General features: G+C 51.0%; 1 protein-coding gene across 2 annotated transcripts; it reads left to right on the top strand.

Moving 5' to 3' along the window:
- The first annotated feature begins 10,272 nt into the window (after positions 1–10,272).
- Positions 10,273–13,584, top strand: LOC112891677. Of its 2 annotated transcripts, none has more exons than XM_025958599.1 (2): positions 10,273–10,456; positions 11,003–13,584. In XM_025958599.1, exon 2 carries the CDS (start codon positions 11,034–11,036, stop codon positions 12,087–12,089), a length of 1,056 nt encoding a protein of 351 aa, XP_025814384.1. In that variant the 5' UTR covers positions 10,273–10,456; positions 11,003–11,033; the 3' UTR covers positions 12,090–13,584. The 2 variants fall into 2 exon arrangements, with proteins under 2 accessions (XP_025814384.1, XP_025814383.1); XM_025958598.1 differs by having other exon boundaries at positions 10,275–10,456; positions 11,019–13,584.
- Positions 13,585–16,927: the final 3,343 nt, after the last annotated feature.

Below are 16,927 nucleotides of genomic sequence, written 5' to 3'. Positions count from 1 at the left end.
CGGCATGGCTTTTACTGGCGACAGCACTCCAGGATGCAGCTGAGTTGGTAAGATCCTGCAAAGCGTGTCAGTTCCACGCAAAGCAAATACACACTCCAGCTCAGGCTCTGCAGATGATTCCTCCCTCTTGGCCCTTTGCGGTATGGGGGTTGGATATCTTGGGACCTTTCCCTAGGGCCGTTGGCGGGTACCGGTACCTCTATGTTGCCATTGACAAATTCACTAAGTGGCCGGAGGCAACCCAGTGGTCAACATCACCAAGGCGTCAGCAACTGCTTTTCTCAGGTCAATTGGTGTGCCGGTTCGGGGTCCCGAACCGCGTCATCACAGACAATGGGACCCAGTTCACGAGCCAGTACTTCCAGGAGTACTGTGAGGATATGGGCATTCAGCTCTGTTTCGCCTCAGTGGCGCACCCCAGGAGTAATGGCCAGGTTGAGCGGGCCAACGCTGAGATCCTCAGAGGGCTCAAGATCCGGACCTACTGTGACCTTGAGAAGCATGGCGCAAGGTGGATTGAAGAACTCCCAAGTGTGTTATGGGGGAACCGGACCACACCTAGCCGGGCAACAGGGGAAACCCCTTTCTTCTTGGTTTACGGGGCCGAGGCGTGCCTTCCCCCGGAGATCACCATGGGCTCTCTGCGAGTCCGGTCTTTTGATGAGGGAATGCAGGAACAGGAGCGTCGTTAAGATGTGGACCTCGTCGACGAGCGCAGATGGCGAGCAGCAGTCCGAAACGCACGGTACAACCAAGCGCTCCGGCGCTACCACCAACGGTTCGTGCGTAGTAGGGAGCTCCGGGTCGGGGACCTAGTCCTAAGGCGGATCCTGAACCGAGAGGGCATGCACAAGCTTTCCCCCAGCTGGGAGGGCCCTTTAAGGTGACAAAGGTGTGCCGACCCGGATCTGTTCGTTTGGCTGCGGAGGATGGAATGCAACTGCCCAACCCGTGGAACATTGAGCACCTCCGTAAGTTCTATCCCTAGGATCCGATTGAGTGGGAATTTTCCCTTTGTAATTGGTAGCATCAACGTGCGGACCGGGGCGGTGGAGGTCCGCCCTCGTAAACCCGGCCCCTGGCGTACATCGCACAACGCTCCTGTACCAATTCATTAAGGGAAAGTTTGTTCTCGAATACGTCCTTGGAGTCTACATTTTTTTCGCTTCTTGATTACACTAACCCCCCACATGTTCTCCGCGTCTGTGTCATAGCCGAGGCCTTTCTTAAGTTGTGTAGCTACGTCCCTGCCCCGGACCTCTGTTTCAAAGGAAAAAAGGAATCGGACCCCTGTTAACTGGCTCCAGGGAAACGCGCTCGCCCTTTGCTAGGGTCCAGGGCTGTGTAGCCGCTTAGCCTGGTTCCGCACCCTAAGCCTACACGCCCTGCCCTCCTAGGGTGAGCGCCGTTGCACCTTGAACCATGTACCAGGGGACCGTGACCCCTTCTAGCCCTTAAACATGGGTCCTAGAGCTCTGACTCGCTTCGCAACTTAGGAGGCCTCTGCTGGCCAGACCGAGAACCTGTGGGGATGTCTACTAAACGTCGATCGTAAGTTATGTGCAGGACCTCGGTTCTATGGCAGCTAGTCCCATCCTATCGCGACTACCTCCCAGGGGGCCACACGGGACCTCGGTATGCACAAGAATACCTTACAAACCGACAACAGGAAAACAGCTAAGTTTTTCACAAAAATTGCGTTGAATACGCGTAATATTATAAGGTTATCTTACAATAACAAAAGTTATATTACAAAAGAAATAACTAAAAAATACTAGCACTACTGTTCTGGCGGTCCGGAGGAACTTCCACTCTCTGAAGGTTCGGGACGTCGTCGGAGGCGGGCCGCGACCATGTCCACCGCTTCCTGGACCCCCTCTCGCGCGGCGGCCGCTGTCGCCCGGAGGGGTCCGACCAGGACGGGCGTCAGCTGGACGGCAGGATCATGGCTCCGGAAGCTGGTGAGGATGTACTCCGCCACCCCCCGAGCGACTGCTCGTCCCTCTGTCTCCAGGAGGTCCTGGAGGCCGGCCTTCGCATCCTGTAGCCGCCTGGCGGTGGTGTCCAGCAGCTGGAGTGCAGCGCCGAATGGTGAAGGAGCCTCCGGTACCCAGATGGGGTTGACCCCGAGCGCCTCTAGCAGAGAGTTCACCGCGCCAACCCATCTTGTTAATCGGTTGGCGCCGGCGTGCTGCTCTGCCAGGAGCCCCTCCACCTTGGCCTCCCTCTCCTGGAGCGCTGCCTCGCGCTCCTGGAGCCTCTGGTACCCGGCTGCCAGCTCCTTCTCTACGGCCTCTTCCCGCTTCTGGAGCTTCTGCAGCCGGGCCACCTCCTCTGCCTCTCGGGCGGCCAGCTCTTCTTCTTTCTTCGCTGCCGCCGCCACCTGTTCTGCGAGGGAGGCCTGTTGCGACTCGGCCATTGTAAACGCCTCCCTTGCCGCCTCCGCCAGCTCCCGGGCGGCCCGCTCCCTGGCCGTCGCCGCCTCCTTCAGCCTCTCCGCGACGATTTGCGCCTCGAGGGCCTCCTTTTCCCGCCGGTTGGCTGCTTTCTCCCGCTCGAGCGCTGCTGCCTCTCGATAGCGCGCCTGCTCCAGCTCCTCCCGCAGGAGCTCGCGTCCCTGTGCGAGCTTGGCGCGCTCTTCGGCGTAGCGGGCGGAGACAGTGTTGATGCGGTCCCCCAGGCGGACCTCCCAGTCGGAGAGCCGCTGGCGCTCCGCCTCCAGCTTCTCCCACTCCCGTCGCATGCCAGCCTCTAGCTCCAGTTGAGCTTGTTGGCATTTGGCTATGAGCCGGGGGAGTGGGACCTCCGCTGTGCTCGGGAGGAGAGGCCTCCCCAGCACCACCTCCGGTTCCTCCTCCTCCGCTGGTGGGGCGGCGCTACTGGCGACTTCGGCGGCCTCCGGAGCCGCCACCTCCGCTGCCTCCGGTGCCGCCGTCGCCGCTGCCTCTGGCCTAGCAGCCTCCGCCGTAGCAACGACCCCCTCAGCTGCCGGTTCGGCTGGGGAAGGCCTGACCTCGGCGCCCGGCGCTGTGGCCGGGGCCTCTGCCGTCGCAGTGGGCCTGATCGCCTCCTCCTGGGGGCGGCTTCTGGACATGGCGGCATGGTAGCCTCCAGCTCCGGACCACTGGGTCCGGAGGCTTCTAGGGCTGCTCCTGGCGGAGGCCCTGCTGGAGCCGATGCCGAGGACTCCGGCGCTGGCTGGGGGCCGGGTCCCCCAGTTGAAGCATTTGAAGGTTGCGGCCTGCCGTACCACCTGTTTGGTTAAGCACCAGAAGCTGAGGAAGAAAATGAAAAACCTTGATAAGACCACTTACGGGAAGTCGTACCACTCCCATCTGCCCCCGGGCGGCCGGGGGGACCTTCCTCCCTGCCGAGGACCCCCCGGACCTTTGGGGGCCGTCCCCGGCCTTCGAACCTCCTGGCGGCGGCGTTGGGGACGGAGGTCTGTTCTCGGGCGGCGGCGGTGGTGTCGCTGGACGCGGCCCTGGTGGTGGTGGCGGTGGAGTCTGTCGTCCCGGTGGAGGCCGGTGCTGTGGGAGAGGAGGAACAGCACCGCTCTGCTCCTCCACTCCCGTGTCTTTCTGCCGGTGCTCTGGCACCGGCGCTTTCTCTTTTCCCTTCCCGCCGGGGGCCGGACCTCTGGGTCCCGGCTCCCCGGCACCTCCGCTGGGGCGTTGCTGGCGGTCCGGTGTGGCGCCAGGGATCTGGAGCCCGCGGTTGGGGTCCCCCCCCGGTTGCCGGACCGCCAGGCCGCCCTCATCCAGGGTCGGCATCGACGCCAGGACCGTTGACCGCAGAGCCTGGTCCTCGCACAGGGCCTTCACCCCGCTCGGGAGGACCAGGGACTCTGGAACGAACGCCTCGCCGGTCATCGCCCGGATCGCCGCCTCCAGCTCCGCCCGGGTGAAGTCGCCGCCGGGCCCCCGCGCGATCCTGCAGCAGTCGTTTAGCCCCGTGTACACGTAGGCCATCCGGGACCGATGCTGCAGGGGGGCGATTCGTCGCTTCAGGAAGTCGCCCAGCACCATCATAGAAGTCAGGCCGCTCCTTGCCAGCTTCTTGATCCGGTTCAGGACTGGGTCGAGCTCTACCGGAATTGACGGCCTGGCCTTTCAGGTGCTCCGGTCGCTCTGGGGGCCCCCTTCCGGCAGTTCTAGGCGGTCGTGGGGGTCCGTCACCGCAATGACCCAGCCTTCACGCCAGTCCTCCCACTTGGAGCTGGAGAAGGCGGCGATGTAGGCGCCCGACATCCCGTGCCGGAGTTGGAAGTAGTAAGCGCCGATCTCGCCGCGCTTCTTCCCGGTCCCGACCAGGGAGTAGAAGTGCTTGAAGATGGTGGTGCAGGGGCGCACCCTCACGAACATCTCCATGAAATGGGCGAAGACCGCCGCGAGGAGAACGGAGTGGGGGGTGAGATGATGAAGTTGGAGGCCGAACTCCTCCAGGAGCAGGAGGAAGAAGGAGGAGATCGGAGGAACCAACCCGCACATAATGTACGAGTTGAAGAGGACGAACTCCCCCGCGGCAAGCTCGCGGAGGGGGACCTCGCCGGCCTTGACCTTCCCGACATTCGCCGGCGCGGTCCACCCTAGAAGGCGCCGCACCGCGTCCAGCTGATCCTGGGTCTGGAAGCGGCGCGGGAAAGGAAGTGAAGCCATGGAAATTGTTGGGGTGGATCGCGAAGGAGCAAGGTAGAGAGAGGTGCCGGGCGCAAGGAAGCTGATCGCGAGAAAGGATGCGGAGACGAAGGGGCGCTACGGCGTCTGTTGTTGGCGAGAGCGAAAAGGTAGCCGTTCCCTTCGGCGCATACCTTTTATGCAAAAGACTGCTCCTCCCTTTGTGTCCCGCGGCGACCGAGGGGAACCCGAGCGGTCGCCAGCGCCGCCTTCCCCTACCCTCACACTCAATGACCGGTGGGCTCGGGTCCACCAGTCATTGGCGTGGGCGCTGGAGGATCGTGGGAAGGGCGGAATCCGAACCGCCCGAGCCGCGCGGCGGGCTCGAATGAGACAAGAATCTGAACCGTCTGACGCGCACGGTGCGCGCGGAGGACGGGTCCCTCGGGGTTCCCGCTACGGGCGAAAGGACATCCGTGCCCTCGCCTGGCGGGAACGAGCTGTACACCCGGCGCGATGCTGGGATTTGGCCCCACCTGCGGGTTCATCCCTCTCCCGAGGTGGGCCCGGGGGCCTCTGTCGGTACATACAGATAGGGGTACCTCCTGCTAGGGTGTCCAGGCCCTGGTACTTCTCATAATCCACGCTCCCCCTCGCCTCTGGGCCACGTGGCATACGGCCTCCGGGCCTGACTGCTGGGACCACGGTCTCCGGACCCTCCCCGAGCTCCGTGAGGTCCGGGGCCTTTGCACACCCACGTGGGCGGGAGAGCTCTCGGGTAACCCCTGCGGACCCGGCCACCCCTGGGAGGTCCGGGGCCGCCACGTGTGATGGCCAGACCATCACAGGTCAGCCCGCTCCGGCCGGCCACGGGGGCCCCGGACCCCTCTTTCCCCCGGGAAGGGGTCCGGTGCCGCTATGTGCTGCCCGGCGGGAGGAGCGGGGCTGACCCCGCCGCGTGCCTGCGGCCGGAGGCCCCTTACGGGTCGCCTCTCCACCTACCAGCATTCAATGCGGTAGGTGAGTTGGGCGCGCCAAGGTCAAAAGGTGCGGCCTGCCACTGACACACGGGGCAGGTAAGCTGACACCACGGTAAGCCCGCCTGATCTGAAGGCGGCGCGTCGTATCACCGCGCACAGTGCGCGGACAGTGTGCAGTCCCGTCACGGCGCTGCGCGTGTGATGATGGTCTGTAATAGGCGTGCTAAGGCTTGCGCTGTAACAGTGCGCATGGCACGAGTCAGCACTGGCTCGCCCCCTGACTGGAGGTTCGATCCCAACAGTGACAGCACGGCTTCACTGTTGGGCAACGCTGACACCGAACACTGTACAAGACAAGGCTGTACACGGCCGTATCCCGACTGTGGATACGCACATCAACTCCCCGATCGAGAGGACTACGGAGAGGAGCTCGAGGAGATGACCTCCATATCTCTCGTAGAACAAGCTTCTGTTGGCCGGACCCACATGTCGGGGTCCCGCTCAGTGTAAGCATCCCCCTTGGACTATAAAAGGGAGAATGCACTCGTTAGAACACGGGATCAAAAAAACACTCACGCTAGACGTTCTAAGTTCAAGGTTGCATAAGCACAAGCTGTATGCTAGGCTTCATCCAGGCTTCTTCAAGCAAAACAACACCAAAGTGGACGTAGGGTGTTACGCTTCGGCGGCCCGAACCACTCTAAATCTCTGTGGCCTTCCTGCGTTCATCTGTTCGCCGATCGAGCGCTCCTACGTCTTCTCCAAACCCATCCTTAACTAGGATTAGGCGGGTGCTTTCCGCCACCCGGCTGGAGAATTCCTCCGACAGTAGGCTAACCATTATATACTTGAGCTGTAGTAAAAATTTTATGCTCATTTGATCATTTATACTTGAGCAACTAAATTCCAAGTTGTATTGGTGATTCTTCAGTTTCTCAAGCATACATGATTCAATGAGCATGAATATTTTACTACAGCTTAGTCCACCATAAAAATTTCATTATAATTGGACCACGGAATTGTAGCCATGAATTAGTTATAGAAAAATATATATCTAAACTTTTTACTAAATTATATCATATCATATGTTCAATGCATAGATCTACGTGGAGTCAAAAAAATTAAATTTTCTATTTTATAATTTTTTAAAAAATTAATCAAAATAAATATAAAAAAAGAGCAAAACCACCTGGATGGGCGGCGCCGGCGTGGTGGCGTTGCGATAACCGCTGGGCCAGGATCCGGATGGATGTGTGGCAGCCGGTGGTGGTGGCGGCGGGTCGGAGAAGGCCGGATCCCGCGGCGACGAAGGCAGCGGCGCGGGGACGAGCTTGTTCGTGGGCCGTCGCGGGCCTTCCGCGACCTCTCATCTCCTAGCACTCTTCGTCCCTGCCCGAGCAAAGCCGCTGTTGTGCCGCCGTGTCGGCTGACGTTCCTTCTCGGCCGTTGCATCGAGAGCGAGTGACTGAAGTGAGAGAATCAAAGAGTGACCACTCGTCGGTCTCAGTGCTGTGTTTGTTTGGTCCAGGTCTCAGGCGATTTGGGAGGCGATCCCCGCACGCCCGGAGTCCGGCGGGCGTCGTCGCCCACAACAACCCCGTCCGCACGCCCGGAGTCCGGCGGGCGTCGTTGCCCTCAACAGCCCCGTCAAGATCTTCTTCCCACAACAGGTTTTCAGTAAAATCCTCCTCCACCGATCTGGTGTCTGGCCTCCTCTCCCTTCTTCTGCCTTAGCTTCTCGTCGGCTCGCCGTCAAACCTTCTACGCCGGACGACGCATTCGTTGCTGTTCACCTTCAACTCCCCCGAACCGTCCTGGCCATCCCCGGCCACATCGCATTGGAGCAAGTATTATGGCTGGCTGTAAGCCGGCTGAATCACCGCTGGCGGAGAGAGAAAAGGAGAGAGAGCGCGGAGAAGGCGTCTGGTGAAACGGCGGCTTGAAGCGGGCGGGTACGTGCGGGCTGTGCTTCCATTCGATGCTCTGCTGCTGCACTCCCTCCGTATTGGCTGCATGTGCTGCTGTTGCATTAATTGGAAGCCACGCTGGAGTTTATTTCGCACCTTGCTCTTAGAGAAAGGAGCTGCTGCCTGCGGTCCTTCCCAACGCTCCGCACCTCTAATTGGAGGCAGCTTCTGGGAGTGCTCCGGCTGCGGCGGTCTCAGGGAGCTTCCAAGGAATCCTACTCTATTCTGTCGGTAACAGCTGTAGCCAGGCTGTTACTGTGTAGAGGGGACAAATCAACAAAACCGACTTCGAGGATACTGTTAGGCTAATCACAACCTGGTTTCATGACGAGTTTTATGGCATTAATTACCACGACACATCAACATTTTTGATGATGTGGCACTGGTTTAACGAAGGAAGAGAAGGAACCACTTTTATCCCCACGACACTCTGCTAACTCGTTTCCAAGACGTTGGAAATGGCGTGAAACGACCACTGTGACCGCCATTGTTTCATGGGGATCCCATGCACCACTAGATCAACTAGCATTTAATTACACTGGTTAGCTTTGAAAATAGTGAAATGAAACTCTCCATTGAGGCACAGTGTTTCATTCACCCCCCAAGCTGATGTGGTATTCTTGAAAATAGGGATATGAAATCCCCCATTGTGATTAGCCTTAGTTTATTTCAGCAAAACATAGCTGCTCCTGCTGCGCTATTTTGCTACACTAAATCAAATTTTTCCAGAATTAGAGAATTGAACAGATTGAGCCTCTAGACTAGTGTTCTTTGGCCAGAATCCCAATAGGGTTAACTGAGGAGTAAAGAAAGATGGATAGGGTGGAGGGAAGGATGCGATCCATGAAGCTGTCGGAGGGAGAGAAGGGGATTCGGGTTAACAAGACAACATGTGGCAATGATGAAGAACTCAAACCCACAAGCCGTTGTGGAAGTTATTTTCAGAAAAACTAGCAACGGCAGATTGTTTAAGCACAGTGTTCAAGAAAGTATGGTGTCGTAACAGGGGATCTACTCTAAGGAATTAGGAAACAACCAATTTCTCTTCAAGTTCTTATACGTATCAAGAAAGGGCATGTAGCATAGTGGTTGCAGTGTTTCAGTAGCACACTCAGGTTCTGGGTGTGATTCCTTATGGGAGTGGATTTTCAGGATTTGAGGGAAAAAAAGTCATTTGATGGTTCTCCTGGTCGGCATGGGTGAACGGGGGCGTCTATTTGTAGCCGCGTGCGACTGCAGTCGCCATAGTCGTTGAAGGCGGCCTTCATCATTGGGCTGTGCACATGTGCAGCCATGCTTACAGGAAGGTACAACGATCTTAATTCCAAATAAAAAAATTGTTTCGGAACACAAAATAATGTTCCGAGTATATTATTTCTAAGAAGAAAAGTTCATCACAAGAGAGATTCTTTTGAAGATAAAGCAAAATTAAATGTTCTAAGAACAATGTTCTACAAAAAAAATATTCTAACAATAAAGAAAAATACTCAGAACAAAAAAGTTGTTTAAAAATTATTTTTCAAATGTAGACAAGCGTGATCTAGTTTTGAAGATCTCAATGCAAGGATCACTGCAGTATAATTAAAATTTGATTTGGATGATTAGTTTGCGAAATATAGAATTTTTATTTTGAATACATATGTTGCACGCAGTCTGAGATATCAGCTGCTGACTCTTCTACGACGTGTCGGAACCCACACGCGCGCGCGACAAATAGAAATCGCCTGGGTGAACCAACCCGTATACCGAATATACTATTGTTTGAACCTTGACATATTAGGAAACATATGGCCCATGAATTTGAAAGATGAAGATCTAGATCCGGTTCTAAAATGGCTAGTATTTGAGATAGAATGTGAGTTTTTGTTCTCAGATCTGATAAGGGAGAGGGATGATTTAGGATGTTGGTACCTTGAGGGATTGGTTTAAGGGAACGGTTGGAGGGAGGTTTTCCACTGAAAATCTTAAATTTGTATTTAGAATAGCCTTTAGGGTGTCTTTTGAAGATGCTCTTACTTTGGACTTGGTGGGTCAACTGAAATAAAATCAGTGCGGGAGAAAAAAAGAACCTTGTGAAAAGGTAATCTTCAGAGGACGAATTATGGCTATAGAGACTGCAAGTATCATGGGGGATAAATATGGAAAACAAACAATTGAACAGTTGACAAAGGAAAAATGGAAACCTCCACCTGTGGGTTTGGTTACGGGCAGATGGGGCTTTGTGCCTCGTGATTATAATGGCCAGGCGATCATAGCAGGTGCAGGTACTATGAGTGTTGTACATGATGCATTAAGTGCGAAGCACAAGCTTGTCTAGCTGCTCTACAAGTAGTTTCAGCATATGGGATTTCTCAAATACAATTGGAAACCGACTCCTCAATTGTTAGTGTAAGCCTTGAAAGCCAATTCAAATGATAGGGCTCCACGAGGTAATTTTGTTTGGGAAAGCACGAGAGATCATCCAATGTAGTTTTGTAGTTGTTGAAGTTTTGCTTACTTCTTGATCTTGTAACTCGTGTGCTCATGAAGTTACAAGATTACTCGACCCGGATCTTGTAAATCGCATTACTCTTGGTTGGGACCTGGAGCAGTCTTAGTTTGGACTGATCCCCTCCCGGATTCTGTAAACTATCTAGTGACCTGTGAGATGATTACGGAATCTGCTAAGGCATAAGAGTTTCAAAAAAAAGAGTGACCGAGGGAGGGAGAGAGGGAGGGAGGGAGGGAGTACTGGCAGCGGCGAGCGAAGCTGCCGCTGTGGGTACTCATTATCTAGGAATATTTCTTTGTAAGCCAACTCGCCCACATTTTGTAATAGAGTTTTCTAAATTTGCAGCAGCTGCAACTCGGAAGCTCGGCTCAGCTTGGCCAGGAACAGTGAAGCAGAAACATGGTACGCTACTATCACTAAAACTTATTTTCTTTTGTAGATGCAGAATCTCTCGGTCTGCTAATCTGCGATGGACTATTTAAGTGCATTACTTGATTTGTATCCAGAGAAATCACGGATGATGCTCAGCTTTCATGTTATTTTTGCTTTTTAGACAGTACTTTCAGACTAGCGACCAGGACCTCATGAACTTTTGTCTCTGTTTAGTGAGCCATTCAAATAAGTAACACATCCTTTTTGAAATTTTGGAGTGGTTCGATTGATTGAACATTCACATCAAGCTTTGAGATTCATTTTCAATTTGCAGCTCTAGACAGCATTCATCAATAGAAATGAGTTAGGAATCTGATTATGGCTGATTCCAATTCAACAAGAGCCTAATTAAGCAGATCCAAAATTTGCTATTAATGGACATTTCTTTTCCACTGGGAAATATAATATGTCAAACATGCAATGTAAATTTACATAACAAACAGCGCAGTGGCGATTCCTACATGTACTATTAGTGAAGTATAATTGTGTTTGAGTTTGCATCCATGCTCATAATAGGTCATCATGTTTAAAGGTGGATTACCGCCGCATGGGGAATATGGAGCAGCACTACTTGCGGAATGCAACATCAACAACATCCTTCCTGCATCAGTTGAAAGATCTGTGGAAGAGCCCAAGGAGGACAGTGCTCCGTGTAGAGGCTTTGGCACTGGCGGCTATCGCCTTCTCTTTCTTGCTTGTTGCATTGGGAGCCTGCCGCTGCTGGTCTAAGCGCTGGATCATCCAAAAAGGCTTCTTGGCTGTAAACGTGTTATCTATATCCCTTGGGACTTACAGTATTGGTCTAATGCAATCTTCTTCGGTGAAGAGCGAGATGTATCCCGTATGGGCCGTGTCCTTGCTCACCCTCTTCGGCTGCGTCGATCCAGTCACTTCCTGCAACGGCCTTGACTACAAGGGCCCACTCTCGAAGATGGTATTTCAGCTCTCCCTCTATTGTGGATATGTCCTACTGATGAGTATCTCAACCATATCCAGTGATGTTGGTAACATAGCCATCGGTGCGCTGTCTGCTGTCAACTTTTTCAAGGGCTTTCATAGGTCCTTAGCGCTTGTGCTGCCAAGAAGAATGCGGAAAATGATAAGGCACCTTAAATCGGATGGCGAAAGCAATGCTATATCAGATCTTGATGATTATGACTATGCAGTAGTATCAGACTTGGTAGTTGATTTCCCCCTAGACATGGATGACCCAAAGCAGAGCTTTTATTCAATATCAGCGCGTGATGGAGTTTGGAGGAGTAATATCAGTTCAAGCTGTGAAGACATGGTTAAGCTATGGATAAATGTCGGTCACTGTCATGATGTGTGCACTGCCTTCGCTCTGTCTCATTTGTTGCAACGTCATTTCATTGGGTTGAGTGACATTTCGGAAAGGAAGAACGATATGTCGTATCCGATTGCTTCGGACTTCAATCGAGCCTTTAAGGTGATTGAGGTTGAGCTGGCTTTTCTATATGATACCTTCTTCACGGGTAATGCATTCCTTCACTACTATCAAGCAAAGACTGCTAGTTTCTGGTCATTCGCTTCATTCATCGGGATATGTTTTGTCGGGTGGCAGCTGCCATCCCTGGGACAATGACTAGCCGCCATAGTGCTTCTCTTGGTCCTGGTGCTGGCACCATCACGACAGCAGATCTCACTGTTACTCTTGTCATATTGGTGTCCCTGGCTCTGCTGCAATTGTTGCGACTGATCCGGTGCTGGACATCAAATTGGGCGAGAGTTGCCTTCGCCTGTGGGCACGCCAGGAACATGCAGAAAGGAACCAGACAGCCGATATGGTGGATGAGATTGAAAGGGTTTCTAGTCACCAGGATTAATTGGTTTGACAAATACCTGTGGCAAGATAAACTCGGCCAGCATTCAGTAATTGAAGCGAGCAGCAGGAAAGAAGGCAAGCTGTTATTCAGCAGGAGTGGCCGTCTTTATGTGAAGTGTGCTCGCTTTCTTCGGATGGTTGGATTGCAGTACGTTGGAGAGGTGTTCTGGGAACTGGTGGGCAGCGACAGTAGCACAGGGGCTGCTGTTAGGTTGCACCCCTATGTGAAGGGCTCCATTGCCGAGTTCCTTGGTCGGGTTCATAATGATACAATAGGGGAGAGTTGGTCATCCTTGTTTGTTGCTAATGGCGTAGATGAATGGTACCTTCCCCATTGGCATTTCGACAATCCTGCAGCTGCAGCACAGCTCTCATATTGCTGTCTGTACACACGTTCTGTTATGCTGTGGCATGTTGCGACAAGCTACTGCGAACTAGCAGAGCAAGCGAAGCAGAAGGAGCACACAGGGGCAGAAGAAAAGAGTCGGCGCGTGGCCCTAGCTCTGTCCAAGTATTGCGCCCACTTGCTGGTGTCAGCGCCAGAGTTGCTACCTGGGACGGTTCCGAAAAGGAAAGAAACGTATGATGGTGTCGCGTCGGAAGCAAGGAGAGTTCTGCAAGGGGCCAAAGACAAGCTTGAGGCAATGCGAAGCGAATCCTATATCGATATCGACAGCCCTAGAAGCATCTTCTGGGACGGTTTGCGTCTTGGAAAGAGACTCCTCGATCCTTGGGGACATTGGGGGTCCCTGGAAGCTGCTGGAAGTTTTCTGGGTCCAGGCGTTGCTCTACGCTGCGCCGTATGGCGACGTGGAGATGCATATGCAGCACCTCTCGCAGGGTGGCGAGCTCATCACCCTTCTCTGGGCATTGTTGTACCACGCCCACATCTACAGCTGGCAAACTGTATAGAGATGGGGAGGGAAGCCGATGAAGTTGGAGACCGAGGAGGTAGAAGAGAATCCCAAGGATGGAGGACAGTTCAAGGGTGACCTTACCTATTCAAATGCAGATGATAACCCGAGGAGTTCAATTCCTCTTCAAAGTGCCACCGACATAGAAGAGAACTCCATGGACATGGATTCCGAGGTTGAGATCGAGGATGACGCCAGTTCCTGTTCAAAAGATGATAATCCGGATAGGATTTCAGTTCCTGTTCAAGCTGACATCCGATGGATCTGTAGAACAGACTGAGGAGGACTTTAGTTCCTGTTTACAAGGGTTCAGGTGACCAGCTGCGCTCGAATTATTTCCTTTGACCTTTTCAATCTTATAAGGGGGTGTGTGTGGATCTAGTGTCTGAAATTACTTTAGCACTGGCTCATCCAAATACAAGTGCTAATGGGTGGTGGTAAAGTTTAACCAAGACTCAAAAGCTTTAGCTAGAGAACAAGTGCTAAAGTTTAGCACCTCCACTTTAGCACATCCAAGCGGGGACTAAGTAATATTTTCTATTCCCTCCGCCTTAAATTACAATTCGTATTGATTTTTTAAATATATAATTTTTGCTATGCATCTAGAATGTATATCTAGATGTATAGCAAAATATATGTATGGTAGAAAAGTCAAAATAAATTGTAATTTGGGATGAAGGTAGTAACATATTTTAAGGTACTCTCGGATGAAGACCATCCATCAGAGGTAATAAGAGGTAATAAGTACTATACCACAGCTCTAAAACACCGTGAGTCATTAAAACTAGAGGATTACTGATGCACAGTTGGTCAGTAAAATTTTTTATCAGATCATCATTCGGTTGAGATTTTTTGACTGACTATCAGTCGGTATAAATATTTTTATTCACCGTTTGAGCATAAGTAGGCAATTCATAGTAGTTGGGTTGGAGGATCCGTTGGCATATAGTTGAGATGAAGAACACATATATAGTTTATCTTTCTCTTTTCAATCCATAATTAAAATTTGTAATTAGTATTTTTCCTCATATGAACTCCAAATTTGATGGTTCTTTTTTTCTGAATTTTTCTAAAATCATGATCTTTCATTTAGTACTGTTTGTTTGTATTATAATTGCTATTATTTTGGATTTTTTTATCATATGACTTATTTTCTACTTAAGCAGAGAATAGAAAAAACATGTTTTTATAACAATTGCTATTGTAATTTTATATTTTCTAACACTAAGGTAAGCATAAGGTTGTGTCTAAATTTATGTGCATACGAGTTTAAAAGTATTATGAGGTATTCAAATCTTAAATTTTAACTTGAGTTATAAGAAACTATATGAGAGACATATCTTTTTTGAACAATTATGGTCTCAATTTACTAAAACTATTTAATTTTTTATGGCAAGCTTATGGACCAAAAATATGCTATCATGTAAATTTTTAGATTTTTTTTACCAAATTTAGATAATATTATGATTATTTTATGGTAATTTGGAGAAAGAAGTTTGAATTATCCCTAGAAGTCAGTTGAATTTTTCATCTATCTTCAGGACACGGACTAGAATAGAACATATGAGCCTAAATTAAATTTTTGTGCATTTTTTATAGCTTATTAGATGCACATGTAGTAAAATTTGAAATTAATTTCGATAGCATATAGAAATTCATTTAGCATATTGAAAATAGTAAATTAGTTTCAACATTTTTGAAACTTCTACAAGACATATTGTATGTAATCTATTAGATATAAAAATATATTGATATATATAATATAATTACTTTTATGTGTTACTAATCCACGACGCTGCAATAAAATGAAAAAAGGAAAAAGAAAAATATTAAATGGGCCGAGAAACCTAGCTTGGGCCGTTATCGGCTAACGCCCCACTGCACCTTACCTTCAATGTTCGATCCAACAATTTGTAGTGTGCCCCATATGCATAAAAAATCTTGATCAGTCCCTCACTAACCTAGCCACTTCTCCGCTCCCGGCGTGGCGCATCCGCCCTTCTATCTAGAACACCCGCCGGCGGCCACCTCATCCACCCCCTCACCTGCAGCCACTAGATCCTCCCCAAGGCCAGAAGCTCCGGCCACCACGGATCCAGATCCGGCGGCAAGGGCGCATGGCCATTGACGAGGACATCACACCTTCGAATACGACCATTAATTATAAGCTAAGCTCGTTTCTACTTTTGCATAGTAATTTTTGGTACAATTCACTTGGTTCCACATATACGTATCATTTGTTTGTAGGTATAAATGTGTCTCAAAGTGCAAGTCCATCAAAGTTGAACTATCAGTTCGTCGGCAGACCAACATTGCTTCATTAGAAAGATCATAACTCATCCATCCAGAGTGCGATTAAGGTCAATAAGCACTTGATGGAAAGATTGCTTGATAAGCTTTCAAATAGATCTTGTTCCACTTCAATATCATGTTGGCAAGGTCTCCAAATCATCAAGACTAGCTGTCGCTGATTCTGCCAGGAGCTACGTCATTGTCATGGGCTTGTTATTTATCCTTGAGATCCTGGTCCAAGTTGGAGCACCGCCCAAGGAGATGGGGAACACACCAAGGAATCCGGACGTCCTTCCCCTTGGCCACCTCCTTAGGAGGCCAGCAAGGGCGTCCAAGTCAAGTTGGAGGTCCAATCCATGTCAAGTTCGAGTCCATCTCGGACTCCAGGAGTAGTCTGTAGTAAAACCGACTGCAATTGACGACTCCATTTCGCCGTTATCGGTTTGTGAAACCCCACATTCGATACACATGTATGGAGATAGCCTTCGTGGCGAGGTCAAGCGGACAGCGTATAGTTGATAACCAAGAGATGACATGATGCTTCGATTGCGGGCTCAGGTCTTGTTGATTGGAAGCCGGATCACTTATGTCGGGTTATCGACAAATCGATAGTTATCCTCCTAACGGAAGATCAGGCACCCTCGCATTCCATCAGCCAGCCCGCTCGGTGCGCCGGTCACCATGGCAGCGAGGGGCCCTGAGACGCACGGGCGCAGCGGCATGTGATATGGCGGCCAGTGCTTCGGGCGCGGCGGCCTGCGGGGCTAGGTGTGGTGGCAGGAGGGTGAGGCCCTGTGCGTGGATCTTGGCGCCTTGCGGCCCCTGAATGCTTGATGGTAGGCAGAATGCTTGATGAAGATGTCCACATTTCTCATTTCTAGTGGTTATTGCATGCATTACAGTTTTGATTTTCAGGAACATCTAGGATGGGTGCTAGGTAGAAACTAGAAAGCTAAGCCGCTCATAGTGCTGAACTACTGATGGATGCCAATGAGCTATGTTAAGCTAGGATGTGTAATATAGTATCTTGTGTGATGCCATTTAATGTGACATTTTGAACTTGATGTGTGCTATCTACATGAATGAATCAATGTCATAATGATATCTTTGTTTGGTTAATGTATCATCACTCTAACGTTGTGATGGATGTTTGTATGGTTATTATGGTCACTCATGGTAAATTAGCTTTTTTTTGTTCCATTAAAATGATCTCGTTGAAAAATTAGTCGGCGAAAGTAAAAGTAGTGTATATCCTCAAATAGTTGGTCGGTAAAGTATAGATGCATCTGTCGGTAAAACTCGCTGGGGCATCAAACTGTCGGTCAGTATAAACTTATAGCGACGTCATTTTTAACGACAAATAGTTAGGGTCGGCAAAACTCCTTGCCGACC

Source organism: Panicum hallii, chromosome 5 (genome assembly GCF_002211085.1).
Source record: "Panicum hallii strain FIL2 chromosome 5, PHallii_v3.1, whole genome shotgun sequence".
Classification (NCBI taxonomy): domain Eukaryota; kingdom Viridiplantae; phylum Streptophyta; class Magnoliopsida; order Poales; family Poaceae; genus Panicum; species Panicum hallii.
The sequence above is the reverse complement of the archived record's forward strand: the minus strand, read 5'-3'. Positions and strand labels throughout refer to the sequence as shown.